The sequence below is a fragment of the Anser cygnoides genome, chromosome 8 (assembly GCF_040182565.1).
Source record: "Anser cygnoides isolate HZ-2024a breed goose chromosome 8, Taihu_goose_T2T_genome, whole genome shotgun sequence".
Classification (NCBI taxonomy): Eukaryota; Metazoa; Chordata; class Aves; order Anseriformes; family Anatidae; genus Anser; species Anser cygnoides.
Window position 1 is genome coordinate 13,467,231 of NC_089880.1, and position 16,973 is coordinate 13,484,203.

General features: G+C 43.0%; 3 protein-coding genes and 1 long non-coding RNA gene across 8 annotated transcripts in view; 2 read left to right on the plus strand and 2 right to left on the minus strand.

Moving 5' to 3' along the window:
- Window positions 1-6,746, minus strand: part of TNN (tenascin N) — a 30,510-nt gene extending 23,764 nt beyond the window's left edge. For 2 of the 5 annotated variants that reach the window (XM_013191385.3, XM_067001788.1), the window contains exon 1: window positions 3,592-6,746. The gene's annotated coding sequence lies outside the window, so the exon portion shown is untranslated. The remainder of the gene's footprint in view (window positions 1-3,591) is intronic. The other 3 variants (XM_067001786.1, XM_067001787.1, XM_067001785.1) reach the window with 3 other exon arrangements.
- Window positions 6,747-6,789: 43 nt separating this feature from the next.
- MRPS14 (mitochondrial ribosomal protein S14) lies at window positions 6,790-9,428 on the plus strand. The gene is made up of 3 exons (XM_048073437.2): window positions 6,790-6,921; window positions 7,263-7,421; window positions 9,103-9,428. The coding sequence occupies exons 1-3, from the start codon at window positions 6,877-6,879 to the stop codon at window positions 9,283-9,285; spliced, it is 387 nt and encodes a 128-aa protein (XP_047929394.2). The 5' UTR covers window positions 6,790-6,876; the 3' UTR covers window positions 9,286-9,428.
- A 156-nt stretch (window positions 9,429-9,584) lies between these two features.
- Window positions 9,585-16,071, minus strand: CACYBP (calcyclin binding protein). Its single transcript, XM_048073436.2, has 6 exons — window positions 15,913-16,071; window positions 15,417-15,609; window positions 14,641-14,737; window positions 13,979-14,078; window positions 12,636-12,730; window positions 9,585-11,131 (listed from the first exon to the last, which is right to left on the minus strand). Exons 1-6 carry the CDS (start codon window positions 15,931-15,933, stop codon window positions 10,972-10,974), a joined length of 666 nt encoding a protein of 221 aa, XP_047929393.1. The 5' UTR covers window positions 15,934-16,071; the 3' UTR covers window positions 9,585-10,971.
- Window positions 16,072-16,217: 146 nt separating this feature from the next.
- LOC125183944 (uncharacterized) lies at window positions 16,218-16,973 on the plus strand. The gene is made up of 2 exons (XR_010833398.1): window positions 16,218-16,408; window positions 16,818-16,973. It is a non-coding gene; the product is annotated as an uncharacterized lncRNA (long non-coding RNA).

A 16,973-nucleotide genomic window follows, 5' to 3' on the forward strand; every position in this document is an offset into this window, starting at 1 on the left:
TGGGGAACTTGAAGTTTATTTTGCTTTGACTCAATATCTGATGTGTTATCTGAGCAATGGCAAGGTTCATTTAGAAGCTACTAGAGCAACTCTGTGAATACATGGTGAGGATAAGTTGTAAACCCATTTGTTTTCCTGTACTTTTATTTCAAAATTATTATTTCTTTCCTACCCCCCAGACATAAATAGGAAGAGCTTTTTTTCAGGCTGATTAAATATCAGAACTACGACTTAAAAATAAATATTACTGTTGAACTGCATTAACATTTAAAAGTCAAACGTGAAGTCCAAACATTTAGGTTAAAGTCTTCAGGTAAAGTCCTTAGCAAGAACAAAACTGTTTGCTGTAAAACTTTTATATTGTTAACCACAGAAGAATTTTGGACTTCAGAAATGAATACCTTCTACACAAGAACAACAGAAAGGGAGAAACTGAACAAACATAAGATAAACTATAAAATTAGAAATCTAAATTTATTTGTTAGCTTATTCCACATTACAAATTGAATTTTGGCATTAATGGTGTCAGTCTGTACAGAAGGTGATATATACTTGGTTAAAAGCTCTGAATTTCATCTCGCAGGATGCAAAAACAAAATGCCACCATATGCGACTTACTAAGCAGTCATGTTATTCATTGCACAAGCAGGAAAAAAAAAACTAAGTGCTAAATTAGGTAGTGACAACTAGAAAACATTTGGCCAATATGTATCCATAGTAACAGCACATCTGAATCTATATAATAGCGATCCCCCAGATAATACTTTTTGAAGTAACAGCAGACTCCACTCCTAAACAACCATACAAAACACTAAGTTTTCAGCTCCTCTGTTGTTCCTATTATAATTATGTTTCTGAAAGTCACACGGTCCTCGATTATGATAAAAATAAACTGCTTCTGTGAAACATCCCTGTATCTGCCTTCCAAAACTTTGGAAAAATCACTGCCATTAGGCCCACATCCACCATTGTACAGGAAGGTCTTCTTCATGCTCAGAAACATGAGGCTTTGGTTGCTAAACACAGACTAAAACACCACCACTATCATATTATGCATGCACACCACTACAGCACTACCTTGTCTCCCTCCAAGCAAAATCACTGACATCCAACAAAATAGGGTATGGATTTCAAGATTGTCTTCATTTTTCTATCTTGTATGAATTAAATACAATAAAGGCATCACCTCTGCTTCTCATTCCCAAGGAGCAGTTTGTTTTGTTAGTTTTTTTCCCCTCCATTCAGCAGGTATTTACTACATTTAACTTATCGTTGGAGAAAAGGAGGGTAGAGAAAGAGTATGTTGCCCTGCTGAGGCTGGGCTTCTTCCCTATCTCCTTCTCCTTTATTTCCAGACCTCTGGACACGAGGCCCCTGAACCCAATCCCACCCCCCCAAGTACACACAAAATCCCTTCTCTCAGCACGGAGTTCTGAATGCCATCCGAGGTTACATCATGATGTCTTTACTAATTAGGGCTTCCTGAAAACCACAAACTGATCTCAGATTTTCCTGGGGTTGGAGATCATTCAAGAGGAAAAACTCCTGAACATAAGCATTTCTGTTAAGCATAATGAAAGAGGAGGAGAGCTATTTTGGCTTCATTATCATGTAATAAGGAGATTTTCCCCTGCTGTTAAAAAGAGCGGGTTTAACTGAGTCGTTGTGGAGAATATCACATCATATATGTAACTAGTGATAATCGGAGACTAGGGAACCGAAGAATTTAGGAAAGAATGCCTAACAGTCAGACCTATTAGGCTACAGAATATTCTCCCAAGGACAGGGACGGAAGAAGTTCTGCTCACATCTTTTTAACCTTCATAGAGGAAAGCACGGGATAACCAAAGCTGGAGAGAACCTACAGTACTTCTGAGGAAGACTTCAACGATCTAACTCTGTAAGCCTTTTTCCACCCTACAGGTCAGTGCTTGAGGGTTTGGGGTAGAGACCTTTGCAGCATGAACTTCTGGGGGCAATACATGACTGGATGCTGGTCCAGTCAAGGCAGGAGTTGACAAAGACCCAGGTGTGAATACTAGCAGCGTGTCACCCAGGTGATGTGGATGGAGATGGGACAGAGGAGAGAAAGAGAGCTTGTAGTCAGCGGAGAAAGGACATGCAGGTCCAGGACAGCCCTGGGGTTACAGAAGGAAGAGAGAGGCAGAAACAATTAATAATATCAAGGTCTGAGCAATGCGGGGAACTAACCATGCTGGAGGATGATTAGAGAACTGTCCCCAGAAGAGAAGACCATGGAGAAATAAAACCAATACTACCAGGGACCAGGAGGCCTAGCCAGTCAGCAGAAGGAACATGTACTTATGGACACAGCGAGAGTTATGCAAAGCAACACTAAAAGCAATATGAATTAAAGCTGAAGGAAAACAGCCAGAAAAAAAGGAGCCATGGGCTGAGACCTGAGCTTTGTAAGTACCAAGGGCCAGTATATCACGCTATTTTTTGTGCACAGCATTTTGCAAGCTTGAGCTAGAACAGAAGCTGCCAAGTTGTACCACAGTATTGGAAACCTATGAGGTGGCAGTTTCCTAGCTGCTGAGTTAGAACAGCGGGAACATCTAACCATCCTAAAGCCAGGGGAGGTTTCCTGAGGAACACAAGAGGAGTAACAGATACTCTGTTACGCAAATTCTTTTGCGATGTCTGATAAGCAAGGTGTACTAACTCTTCATACACGAATGACAGGTTGCTTCCAAAATGGTACATACTCATTAGAAAGAAAGTGCAGAGAGGCTTAACAGTGTTTTCACGTTTGCTGGTTAGGATAAATGGGCATTTTGTAACAAATTCCCTAGCTCTCTTCCATTAAAACGATAGTTTCCAGCTTAAGTCAGTTATATTTTTGTGAAGCAATTCTTTGTTTTGTTGCATGTATAGTTCAAAAATGTTGTAACACCTATATTTAATCAATTGTACTTATCCACAGAATGTCTTTTATATATATATAATATATATAACCAGTATAAACAATAAAGTGGTATTATTCTGGAAACTGTAGTCTATTTCATTTTATGTGGTAAAGACCTTCTACTGACTTGACTTCCACCACGGAGTCTGTGAAAAGGTACATTAGAAAGCACAGAAAGAGATTTTGGGTGAGAAAATATCAAGCAACCATTAAGAGTGTTTGTTGCAATTATAACATGTAAATGCGATCAAATTCCAGACAGACCTGCTGAACAAAAGGGCTTTTAAGAATATCACTATCGCACAGAAATGAGAGCCAAAAATAGAAACTGCCTGGAATGCACATTCTAAAATAACTAATTTGTAGGTTAAAGCCTGCCTCCAGTAAAGCCAATGGTGAAACTCTCATTTCCTTCAGCAGGTTTCATACCCCTGGAAGAGAAAACATGTTAAACCTCAGTCCCTTCAGCCAGGAGTGACACTAACTACTACTCCATACACTACACATTTTGCAGTAATAATACATCCCCGTAACATAGGATTGTTAATGTTTGTGTAAGGCTTTCAAACCCTTAGAGGGCATGTACTACAGATGGATTTTTCATTCAGAAACAACAACAAGAATGTCAGAGGTTAAAAAACAAAATAAAACACTTCTCTTACCTTTCAAGTACTTTCAGATGCCCGTTACGGAGCCCTTCTGATGTATCCGCAACTTGTGGAGCCAATCTGGTCAAGCTGAAAGCTCACTGAGGTCTCTTCTCTTCCCAGCCCAGCTGCAAACCACTCCACTGCTCCCTGCGGTGAATTTAAGTCCCCATGCTCCAAATTAAAGAAACCAATAAGGTCTCTGGGTGTTTCCTTCCCACATACTGCCTGGGGAACTGCCTCAGGGGGTTGGGAGGGATACCTCACTCAGTGTCAGTCTATCCTACCAGCAGAAAGAAGCTCATCCTATTCATTTTATGCTCCACCTCACACAGAAAGCCCTTCCAGACCTGTACTCGTGGCAGAAAACTCCTCGGCACTGCTGTGAAGACCCACATGTTCAAAAACAATTTTGAAGAACAAAAGGTGTGAAATTCATGTATAGTCAACACCAAGAGCAAAAGCATAACACTTTTTAAAAACAGCAATACTCAAATAAAAATTACAATTATCATAGCATAATAGGAGGGTTGGAAGGGATCTTAGAGATCATCTGGTTCCACCCCTGCTGCCATGGGCAGGGCCATCTCCCACCAGACAAGGTAGCCCAAAGCCCCATCCAGCCTGGCCTTGAACACAGTAGCCCCAGGGATGGGGCATCCACAGCTTTTCTGGGCAGCCTGTGCCAGTGCCTCACTGTCCTCTGAGTGAAGAATTTCTCTTATTACTAAGGTACCCAGAAGATAATCGTAAGCATGTGTGTTACACAGACATGTTTTTAGATAAAACTCCATCCAAGGACTCTGACCAGTTGCTTTACTTCTCTGCAAGCAGAAACTGTCCATAAAAAGCTCAAGATGGTAAGAACTATCTATACACATGAAGATTTTAGCCACAGCTGGACAGGGTGTGAAGTAAAACACATTTTCTTGCATTAAAATAAAACACCATAAACTCTCCAGGAAGCTTTGCACTTTCTCCAAAACCTAACCCTAGGCAGTGACTAGCTCCAATACACACCCCACACAGAAAGCCCACCAAAAAGACCCAAAACTACCTAAAACCAAGAGGCTTTTGGTACACTTCATCCTTCTTTGGCAGACCCTTCCCAAACCCACTCACACAGCAGCTCTGCACTTTCTCTCTCTCTAGACCCTAACCTAGACAGGGTTCAGCTCCAACAAACATCCCAGATAGGAATCCCACCAGAGAGGGCCTAAAACCCAAAGCTTTGGGTACACATCCTTCTTCAGCAGACCCTTCCCAACCCCACTCATGCGGCGGATCTGCACTTTTCTCTCTACAAGCCCTAACCCAAATTCTTATTTGAACCATAACCCAGTCCCTAACCCTAGACAGTGACCAGCTCCAACACACATCCCACCTAGCAATCCTGCCAAAAAGGGACCACAACTCAAAGCTGCTGCTACTCCTCAACCTTCTTTAGCAGACCCTTCTCAACATGGTATTCTTTCAAGGGACCTCATTTTCCCACCTCCACAGCTTGTTAGGTGCTGATTGCACTGTTTGATGCGATACAGACTTGAGAAAGGCTTTAGCTTTGGATGAAATAATAATTCTCCTTCTCCTACTCTACCTGTTCCTTGCTCATCTAGACCATCTAACAATAACACAGACACCTAAGGAAAATATGACAAAATACTAAATAAGTGAATATGTGGTCTAATATACAAACACCCTTTGATCACATCTGGCTCCTTGATTAATTTTCACTGCCTATATACTACAGATTGATTTTACCAGCTGGAAAGATGCAGAAATAGGAAATATACACATTATCATCAGAGAATAAATCTTGAATCTTTCTCCCTGCAACCAGAAACCTGTTTCCATGCCAGTCACACATCTTCCCTCTATGCCAGTTTAATTCTCTGTGTAACATATATTAGTGGTATCAGCTGAGCACATCCACAGGACAAAAACCTTCAGGTCAGTTAACAGGCTGGCTGGCAAGGCAGCCAGAAACTGAGCAGGCTGTAGAGAATTAACCACTTAATCAGCTTCAAAAATGGCTTCTTTTCACTGGTTGCTATCACCTGCATCATCAGTCTAGGTGGGAAAGTTACTGTGGAACTTGTTGCTGCGGCCAGCTGCAGTGTGGCTAATAAAATTAGGCAGCTTTAGTCTGCCAAGCTGACCATTTCTTCCCGATTGTGCTGAAAGGGCCCATATAATGCAGCCAGCATCTAATATGTGACAGACTACGATCAGCATGATAAACTGTGAAGGAATCTACTCTTTCATATCATTTTTCTGGTGAATCTAGCAAACTCCTATAAACTGAAAATGTACTCAAAAATTATGAATTCAACATTGAAGTCTTAATGGATGTTCTGCCTAAAATCAGGACACAGACTTGTTTTAAACGTTGCCCAGCTAAAGTCCCACTTATTAAAACAGGACAGTTTCTCTAATGAAACAATAAAACACTTAAGAAGAGCAACAGAAGCAGAACATCCCAGACATTTTCACTATTGAAGGCCATGACTGTTCAATTTTGTCCACAAAATGATGGAACGTCACCCAAATTCATGAGCTGAAGGAAAAAGAAAAGGCAACACACTGTTACAAATTCAGGAATAAACCCAGGACATAAGCGAGCAGATGCAGAAACTCTTGTAAAAACGTGATAGGCAAGACAGCTATGTTGCTTTTTTATTTTTTATTTTTCCTGGAAAATGATCCCATAATGTGGTGTATGCTTCAATGTCACTGCATCACATTTTCCTGATGGAACTCTCCCCCCTGTCATTTCTACAAACTTTCCTCTTCCAAACTCTGATCCTTTTGGAAGACGGGTCCAGAGGTTTTTGTGGAAGCTGCCCATTCACCCTAATGAAGGAGGTATTACTGAGGCTGACATCTGCACTGGCATATAAAACACAACCCTCCGAAGTGGTTTGGGTTCTTTACTTTTTCCACCCACGCTGTGGGTGGAAAAGCAGAGGAAATTGTTTCACTATAGCAGGAGAGACTGAGCGCAGATCCCAGCCACCGCTGCTGGCGTCCACCTCTCCAAACTCCTGCACTGCTCTCGCCTCAGGGAGCGGCTACAGCCAACATCCAGAGCTCTCTACAGTGCAACTCCTTCATATTGCTGTGAGTTTTCGGGCGGACAAGCCACGTTTTTAACTTCCCTTCCCTCACAAGCACCACCGAGGCTGTCGATGCGGGTGGACAGCACCGCGCCTGGGGGCTGCGGGCGGGCTTCCAGTCAGGGCGAGGCCGGGCAGCGACCGCTAGCGGCGCTCGCGGGGGCCCAGGCGTGGTGCCGACAAGATGGCGGCGGCCGCGCTGCGCTGGGCGCTGCGGGCGGCTCGGCAGGTCAGCGCCACGGCCAGCCCCCGGCCGCCGCCTCAGGGCGCCGCGGGACGAGGCGGCGGCGGGCACGGCCCCCGTGGGGCTCCGGGGGAAGCACCTGAGAACAACTCGGGGCGGGGGAGTGGGGCTCAATATTAAGGTTATTTGTGTCTGCTGGATGATAAATTCCGCGCTGGCTTTTGCGAACTAAAACGCGTGATAGGCGAAATGTCTTAGGAGCTGCACTGCGAGAAAGGAATTAGGAAAAGTCCGTCAAATACAAGTTTACGGGATTAATTCGTACTTGAATTGGGCAAATCAGTGAAACGAGTGTGGGTGTTGTTTTTGTTTTCTTTTTAAATTAGGTTCTCCCCTCACCATGCACAAGACAAGTGCGGAGCTACTTCGTGGACTGGAGGATGCTGCGTGATGTGAAGAGGAGGAGGCTGGCGTACGAGCACGCTGACGAGCGGCTGCGGATCAACGCCATCCGAAAGAACACCATCTTGCCCAGGGAGCTGCAGGTACTGGGCCGCTGCCCTCAGCTGGGCCCTGCGGGGCACGCTGTGAGTGCTCCATGGCTGCTAGTGCAGCTGTGGGCGCTGCGTTTAAAAACCGACCAGTTGGACCAGGTGGTAACAACAGGGCATGCTCCTGGCTTTGTTGGCATTATTTAATTAAAAATAGGCAATTTTAGCTTTTTGCATGAGTTAGAAGCACATAAAATTTGCATCAGATCTGGGCGTTAGATGTTTTTAAAAGTATACGTATTCACTGCCCTGCAGTCAGCCTTCCTTAGAAAGCATTAAGAATATTTTCAAGTGTTTGAAATACTCTTAAAACATTCATGTACGTATGTGGTCTGATCATGCCTAGTTGTGGGGATATACTTCCATTCTTAAAAGTCCTAGGAGAGAAAGTATGTGAATCTGCTTTTATATACTGATTTTACCATCTCCTTGGCAAGTCTAGTTTGTGTTGAATGTTCTCCTGAGGTTGGGGGGCCAGATTGCAACTGGCTTTTTTGGTATTCCTCAGCTGCTTTTGTCACCTTTTGAAGTCACAGTTTTAGCAGCAGTTAGAATGAAACAAAAACTCCAGGAAAGTAATTTTTACCTCCTCTACACAATGTTATTTGGACTCCAAATTTAACATCTTAAAAGAAGAAGCTATGAGTTCTCTGAAAGCATAGGCTACTTTCTTAATAAAAATCCTAGGAATTAAGAAGGCTGAAAAAAATACTGTGAGTGTTTGGCCCTACCAGATAAATTGTTACGTATACAGGCATATACACAAGTAAGGTGCACGATGGGACATCAAAAGCAGTAACTGCAGAATGTTCCAAGACAAAAAGTCCCACTGACCTTGCCTTTACTAAAGTTGAAAGTCACGTGGCTGCTCTCTTGATCCTGTCCTCTTTTGAAGGCAAGGATCCCCTTACAAGATAGCCTGACATCGCTTTTCAGCACTCCTGCAACATAATGGGAGTTTTTGTAGTCCAGCATCAGACCTTCATTTAACCACCATGGTTTCCTACCACAGGATTCTTTAAGCCCTTCTGTCATTAAAAATTTAGCATATTAGGAGTGCTACAGTTAAGACGCTTACCTAACCTCGAGCATCTTCTTTTAGACTGCATTTCCTGGCTGAACATATTTGTTCTGAAATTCCAGTTGCTGTGACCTGGTGCTTTCTGAAAACTATTTTTGCTCTTTTGTACAGAGAAAGAACATTCTCATTAGAATTAGCCTTCTCATTAGAACAGAGACACTTTGACTTGTCCTTCTCTGCCTGTAGCACCTGTTGAAGTGTGAAATCCCTTTTATTGACATCAAAGTATATTACATAGCAAGGCAGTTAACAAGAAATGGATTTAAATTCAATTCAACTTAAAGGACTAGCCCACCCTATTTTTACTTGGCTTGAGGTTGTTCAGTTTGTTTCAGCTTTTACTTTTGGCTTGAGCTTGTTCAGTTTGTAGTAAGTTTAAATTTTAGGCCTCCCTGTAGATCATCTTACATTCACTGTTAGGATGCCCAGAAGGAAGGGCAAGAGGAAGTTTACTATCAAAAGGTCAAGCATACTGATGAGGTAAGGGTAGCATGTGGTGATACCTATTTTACAGCTCAGCTTTGAGGTCTGGAAATAAGACCTCATATTCCCAGGGAACATAGTTAAACTCTGTGCTGTGGTCTTCTGTTTTAGGAAGTGGCTGATAAAGAGATTGCTGCATTGCCACGGGACAGCTGCCCTGTGAGAATCCGAAATAGGTGTGTCCTGACATCGCGCCCTCGGGGGGTGAAGAGGCGTTGGAGGCTGAGCAGAATCATTTTCCGCCATTTTGCTGATCATGCTCAGATGTCTGGGATACAGAGGGCCATGTGGTAGATCACTGCATGGATGTACATTGAGGCAGAAAACACACAAGCTCACTTTGTGGGTTCAGGACTGTCCTGTGTATGAGCCCAGCATCAAACTGATACAGAAGGAAGAGCCATGCTAATTCATTAAATGCATTTACTAGATTGTGACTGGTATGCTGCTTTTTGTCAATCAGCTGATAACTGTACTAAGCTGGTCTGTGTGAAAGGCAGTTTTATTATGAGAGGAGAAAAAAATCACTGTTGCAGAACTAATCTGTGGGTTGTGATATGGGCAACATCAGAAATAAAGACATACAGCATAGGCTCATTTAAGCACTTTTTTTGTCACCATACGATCGTGTTCACGATGGTAATTTGGGTAAAAGCATAAGTGAAACTGCAGAACAGGGCAAAGTAGTATTCCACCATGAACAAGGAGCATGAACTGAAAAATAAAACATGGCCTTAGGTTTAGATACTCTTGCTATGCAAACTTAATACATGTACAAACAGAGTGGATAAAGGACCTGTTAGAAACTACAACATGCTAATATTCCTCTCCTACTTACAGTGCAGAGCTTGGTCCAGTTCTTTAATTACAAGGTAGCAGTTAAGTCCAGACCACAATAGGAGAGTAATGGCTTGATTAATTTGGCAAGTAACATCAAATAAATTTGTCCTCGGGAAAGACATGAGAAGGAAGCAGGAAGGAAACAGTAACCCCAACCAAGCCTGCTGCTAAGTTCATGTTTGCCATGTACTCTTCTTCAAAGCAGGGCAATAAAGAGGAAATGGCTACTCTGTCCCTCGCAGTAGCAGGGAGAGGCTGCAATTAAATAGGCCAAGTCGTACTACCATCAGATGGAAGACACAGGCAGCACGTTAAGAGCAACCCATCACCTTCAATTTTGTCAAATTTAGGAGCATAAGCTATCTTAGTATACTACTTACTCTGTTACCTTAAAACTCTTCAAAGTTGATAGGAGATAATGAAGCTTGTCTCTTTTCATTATGTACTGCTAGAGCCAGGGTGAACTCACTAGCTAGCATCAGCAGCTCACTGCTCTCCTGTGACTGATGCCACCTCAAAGACACCCCAAGGAGGTCAGAATTAGCACAGAGGTTTAAGAGCTGTTTTCATTTTCAAAAGCCGTAAGAGGCTAAACAGGCAGTAGTTAATTTCTAAGTAATCGATCAATTTTAATACCACATCATAAACGTATTTTTTTTCTGCTCTACTAGCAAGTGCACTGTCTTGAGATAGTGGTTCTACTTTCTTCAGCACTTACCGCGTTTTACTGTTCAACATACTTTCCCACATGTAATCAAAAAACCCACCCCGGCAGTTAGCGTGACACTAGTCCCAGTAACCAGATGGGTACCATTGTCTCTTGCAACAGAGAGGCCTTGACCCATCTTAGGTTAGGATTCCTTTTCTTTTACATTCTGGTCTCAGTTTCAGAAAAGACTCCGCTCATCTGAGATGCTTTTTCAGGGAGGGGTAAGGATTTACCTACGCTCCACTCTTCAGGAGATGGTGAGCCACTTGACTGAAGGAAATGCTTTATAAGCTATTTTATTTAAATATTTTCTCCAACCTGAAATGGAAAATGACTGTCTTTGCTTGGAAGAAGGTTGTGTAAACAATGATCTTTGCAGCACAGTGAGTCTCACATGGAAGATCAATATTAAGGCGGCCCTTAGAGTACTTTCAAATATCCATTGGTATGTCTCCTTTGGATTGCTTTTCTCTGCTTTCAACCCAGGCCTTGTTGATGGTGCGCTTCATTTCATCATCCCCTTCTGCATACATCTTTTTTAAAAGGTTCATAAGCCCTTCACTAGGATCTGAGGTGTCATAGGCAGCCTTCCTGCAAGATGGATACATACAAGAATATGAGGCATATCTAACAATTCTCTGCAAAAACCAAATACTAATATTTGTTAGAAACATTTTGGTAACAAGATTTTGCTTTGGCAAAGTCTTAGACTGTGGAAGTCTTCAGTCACACCTGCCACCACATAAAGAGAGAGAATCCTTAAGGGTCCACTCAGAGTAAGTGCAAGTCCACTTCGAGCTGTCCCATTAAGGATAACAGGAAGCATTTTGCAATGAACACGACCCTTGAAGCACCACCCAGAATTAATCCTACAGAGCAGTACCCGAACATAACAGACCCAGAACGTGCCAACATAGGTAGTAACTAGCATAGCTGCAGGCTACCTGAAAAACATGCAGATGACAATAAAACAGCAGAGGGAGCAAGTTACCCAAGTATGGGGCTAGCTACGAGCCTCAAAGTCCTGACCACTTTCAGAAAGTAGCTTGTCATACTGTAAACCTCCTAGCCTTTGAATATGGCAGCAGTATTAGTCCTGACAGGCTGGGCAGCATATGGTACTTCTCTGCACAAGACATTAAATAAAATGACCCAGTCCCTCCAGCAACGCGTATCAGTAGTCAAATTGATCTTCTCCTGATCTCCAATGCTGTTTTTTGGGATGGGAAAATAGTTTTGCTCTGGTTAGCTAGGACTAATCAGTTTAAGCAAGTCACCCTACAGAGATACACAAAGTGATTAGTCATTGGCAGGCCTAAGTGTCTCAAAAGTGAGTGCTTCCACACTTCAAGGTGGGTACACACACTTCTTTGGATGAAAAATGTGTTTATTGCAAAACAATATAAAAGTATTATACACAAAATTTTCTATTTAGATATATTAAAAAAAGTATCCAGTCTGCAGGTGTCTCCTGCTGTAGTTTATCACCCTTTCATATCCAGCGCCTAAGCTGCATGTAGGATCCCAAGCACTTGAAGCAAAGTAATCTAAATTAGCTTGAGATTTCGTACAATGATCCAGGTAAGCAAAAACCTGTTTTGCCAGAAGGATACTGGGGTTTTTGTGCAGGCACTTCAAACACATATGACAAAAAATTATTTTGACCAGCGTAGCTGCAGGGAATATATACTTAGCTTAAAAACGGTCAATCTCACTAGAGCAGTTCTTGAAAGGAATGCAGCCAGCAAGATATAACTGACTCTTTATTTGGTTAATTATCTCTAGCACTTTCACTGCAGGTCTTATCTATCACATTTCCAATGATGCAACGTTCATCATTAGCAATAACTCAGTAGAAGAGTGGCAGACAGCTGCTCAAAGTGCACCTCCCTCCACAAAAAGAGCGCACTAGAAGTGCACCAAAAGAAGTAATTGTATATATACTAACCCAATGATTCTCAAATACCTTATGGCCTTATCCCCTAGAGCAGCAGTTCTCAGTTTGACTACACAGGCAAGAGAAGAGTTGAAATTTGGGAAGCAATTTGGGAAACAATTAACAGAAGATGAGATAGAGGAGTGCAGAGACACTTACTCTTTCTCTTTACTTTCTTTTTCCACTTGAGTAAGACATTCCCATTTTTCCTCCCGCTTCTTCCTACACATCACAAGGACTGTGTCCGTCTTTATCTGTATGGAGAACAGCAAGACATGAGTTTAGAATACTTAATAAAGGATAATAGTTACAATCACAATGAATAAGATGAGCTTATGACGTAAGCCTCTTTCTATCCCTGCAAATTCCTGAAACGTTTATTTCTGCTATTGATTTTAGGTAATACATAGAAGTTACAGTATCTATTCAGCTTCAGGGCACCAAGTCATAACCTCACGGTGGAGGGATTAGATGGCATGATTGATGTAATACTAGCACAGTATTATAATACTGACACTATAGCATAGTACTAATTCTATGGTAGAGAAGAACATACAGTGCTGTAAAAGCACCATTCAGTAATTTTTAGGATACTAAATGTATCCAGGATTGTCTGGTGACTATATTTACAAGAGTTTTTAGAAAACCATGTTTTGGTAGATGCTTTCTCAACTCATTTTTCCAAGGGTAAGAAACTAGTTTAAGGGCATTGCTTAATCTTGCAGTATGTCTGCAAGTTAAAAGCAAAGACTGTTTAATTGCAACCCTGACCTTATTTTTACAAAACCTCTGCATGCCACAGCAAACAAAGTTCTGCTTGAGCTTTGGCTTAATTCAGAAAGCAAAACGACCACTGCTTGTTTTCACACCGTATTAAAAATCACTGGCACATCACTCTCACTTATTTCAGTTGTTTTAGTTTTACACTAGCCTAGTTTTAGAGCAATTTCAAATTGAACTATTATTTAGTTCAATAATGGGCTTTGGTTCAAAGGTGCTACAAGTAGCAGAGTAAGAACAGCATTACCAGTTGCAGTCATCAGCAGTGAAGCGTTGCTGGTGTTCAATGCTGAGCAATGCACCCCTAAGAAAGCCAGAGCTAGTTTTAGACACTGTTTTGGGCATTGTACCTCTTTAAGCTACCCAGGCTTTCAGTCTGCTGTCAAGCCTCCAATCTACTCTAAAATTGCAAAGAACACAAATAGATGCTTAGTGGAATTTTCTGCTTAATTATTTCTGAAATCCTGTTGGAAAGCTATTTAGAAAAGTCTATAGTATCTATTCATGATCTTTTGGGGTAGAAGCTCATGGTCTCCAGAGATCGATTCCACAATTGTGACAACTACAGATTGTTACGGATCGTGTTCATAGGGAAGACACTTTATAGACAAATGGTTAGACACTTTATAGACTGAAGGTTAGCGCTGAACCTCTTAAACTAGTCAGCAAACACGGTACTGTGTAAGGGGCCTAAAGATCTGTAACAGATGGGATGCACTGACCTTCCTAGAGCTGCCTTCCACAGAGATGGGTTTCAGGAGGTTGTTGAAGGTCATGGTGTAGTTCTTCCCATTCAGATTCTTAACTAGAAGATCAAACGACCTGGAACCAGAAGGTGGGGGGAGGGAAGGCATAAAAATATTCCAGCTGGTGGAAGACTGTTCTACCCTGCCACCAAAAACAGTGTCTGAAAGCCCTTTAGCATGTTTATTTCTTGGGCACTTCACCTGGCTTGAATTACTTTCTACTCAAGGTTTCCAAATCTTCAATTAGATTTAATACTGAGTACTGAAAAGGACCTACTCAGACTTCACAACAAATCGTTAGGGTTCTTTTTATCTCACTGGCCTCCTACAACCTTGGAAAGGCAGATTTATTTAATCAACATTTCAGTTCTATTACCATCAAAAAACAGGGCTAACACTACATACCCTGTCAAGCACAATGAGATATAACAAACATTTTTAAATTAAAGGAAAAAAAATGCTTTAAGGAGGACTATACTTAAGGGTACGTGCTAAGTAGATAAATAGAAGGGGGAAGAGGGGGGAAGCATTGGGCATGGCTGACCCAGAACAGCACTCAACAAAACACATTCCTGCATTGCAAATAACTTTCTTCAACAGTGCTCTCCTGATGGCATAGTGCAACAAGATCAACTCACCTCTCTGTGAAATTCACCTGCACATTCTCAGCTGGAAGCTTCTGAACTCCATTTAAAGAGATGTAAATCTTAATAAACTTATCTGACTGATCCCAACCTGCAAGTGAAAAAGATTAAGGTCTAGCTTCCATCCATAAACTTCACACATTCCATTCTAACATCCCCACAATGACCACGACCTATGCCTTGTTAAAACAATCTTGAGAGAAACAAGGGATAGACGTGAATTAGACAGGAATAATTCAAGAGCAAAAGGAGGTCCACACATAGCCCTGTTCCCTAACTTTTCTAAATTTTGTGAAAAGCCATGTATCAACTCGGGTAAAAGGACAGCAACCCTGTATGCGCAGGGGGGAGTCAGAGGTAGAGATCTGGTTTTGCTGCAGTTTTCATGACCCACTTTTCCCCTGCACAGCAAGTATCTTGAGCAATTCCTTCTCCTTTCACCTATATGACAAGCAGAGAAGCCAAAGCTCACTCTTTAATTCTTACTAAGTGTTAGGCAATGGAAAAATACTAGCTGATACACCAGGGACCCTTAAGACATTCCACCAGTACAGAACAACTATCACACAAGCAGAATTAACGTGTACCATGGTTGGGACAGCACAGGAAGCACACAGAAGCTTTTAAAGTAAGGTCTCCAGTATGAAATTAACATTTGCGAAAACTTCTCTATAGCACTAAATGGTAACTGTAACTCACACTAATGCCACCTAGGCTTCTCTTCAGGGAGATGCCTAAGCTGTAAAAAGCATTAAGAAAAGTAAACCTACCGTAATTGTTTATTTTCACCGTGTACCCTCCTAGTGATGACTTTTCTTCTTCTACCACATCTTTCGGCTTTGGTAGAGGCTGATTCTTGATTTCTAGCTCTAGCTTGTGCTTTTCTGCCACCAGCACATCACGAACCCGCTTCCTCGTGGCTTTCACAAGCAATTCTTTAACCTCTTCCAAATCTTTCTGCAACTGGTTTGCACACAAGAGACCACAACACGCATGAGTTACACCCTCCTTTTTAACCCAGGTTCACCGCTGAGCTCTTTATAGCACCTCCAAGCCTACCGGGTGCAGCAGCCTCAGATTTCCCAGCCCAGCAGCCGCCCACCCCTCCACGCCCTGCTAAGCACGAGGCCGCCTGCTCCTCGCCCCTCGGCCACCAATACTTTAACTTGCCCACCCCGCTGCCCCCGCGGGTGCCCTCTCCCCGTGCTCGGCGGCTCGGCACGCCCGGGGCCCGCGGCCGGCGGGGGGATGGAGGCGCCCGCTCACCTCCTCGCGCGCGGCGGCCATGTCGCGAGCGGTGCTGCGCGGCGCTGCGCCTCCCTAGCGGCGGCTCCGCGGCCCCTCTGGAACCTTCCGGCCTCCCGCCCCGCGGAAATGGCGTCGGCTGCCTCCTCCCCTTCCTCCGGGAGCCCGCCGCCACCTTCCGCCGGCCGGACGGAACGGGAGGGGCGCGGGCACGGCGCGGGGCACGGCAGGGTAGCGACCGTTAGCGGCCGTTGGCGACCGTTAGCTGCTCCCTGAGGCAGCGCCCCGGCGGTAGCTGAGGGAGCGGCTCCTGGCCCGCCGCGGCCGTGTCGAAGCGACCCAAACAGGCTTTTTGCGATTGTTGAAGTCTTTCTTGGCACCCTGCCGCGGGCAGGGGGAGCTTTGATGACAGTCGGTGCTCTTGTGGAGAAGGCTTGGAATGGCTTTCCTGAGTTATTTCTACCGGAGGTGCTCAAAGGGAAAAGTATACCGAAATGTGTCTCACCACCGTTACTGAGTCAGTGTACTAAAAATAATAATAATAATAATTGTATATTCCCAGGTCTCATTCAAGCACTGAGATTTCTCAGAGGAGGAAAAATAAAATGCACTGACAATCTTTCAGTGGTGGAAAGATTGTGAGTGGAAGAGTCAGCGTTTTCCTCTAGGTGTCTTATAAAAGATAGAGCCCGAGGCAGGATTCAGCCACTCCGTGTTTGAAAAGCAACTTTCTTTAAATGAAAGGGTGCCAGATACTAACACCTAATTTATGAAATTGAGGAATGTCAGCTTGCTTGTTGATTTATGGATTTATGGGGCTTTTTTTTTTTTTTTTTTTTTTTTTTTTGGTTCCTCTTCTAAAGTGGCCATTCAGGAGTGAATTAATCTGTAGAAGTTTTTTTTGTTTGTTTTTTTGTTTTTCCGAGGTATGGAGGAAAGAATAGATGCCATTAAGAGAAGAAAATCATGGAAAACCTGAAGCCAAGGACTGGTTTTCAAGGCTGAATTCCACAAATCAGTTTTGACAGACATTGTACTGAAGTGTTTGACATAACCCTCTGATCCAGTGCTTCAGAAACTGT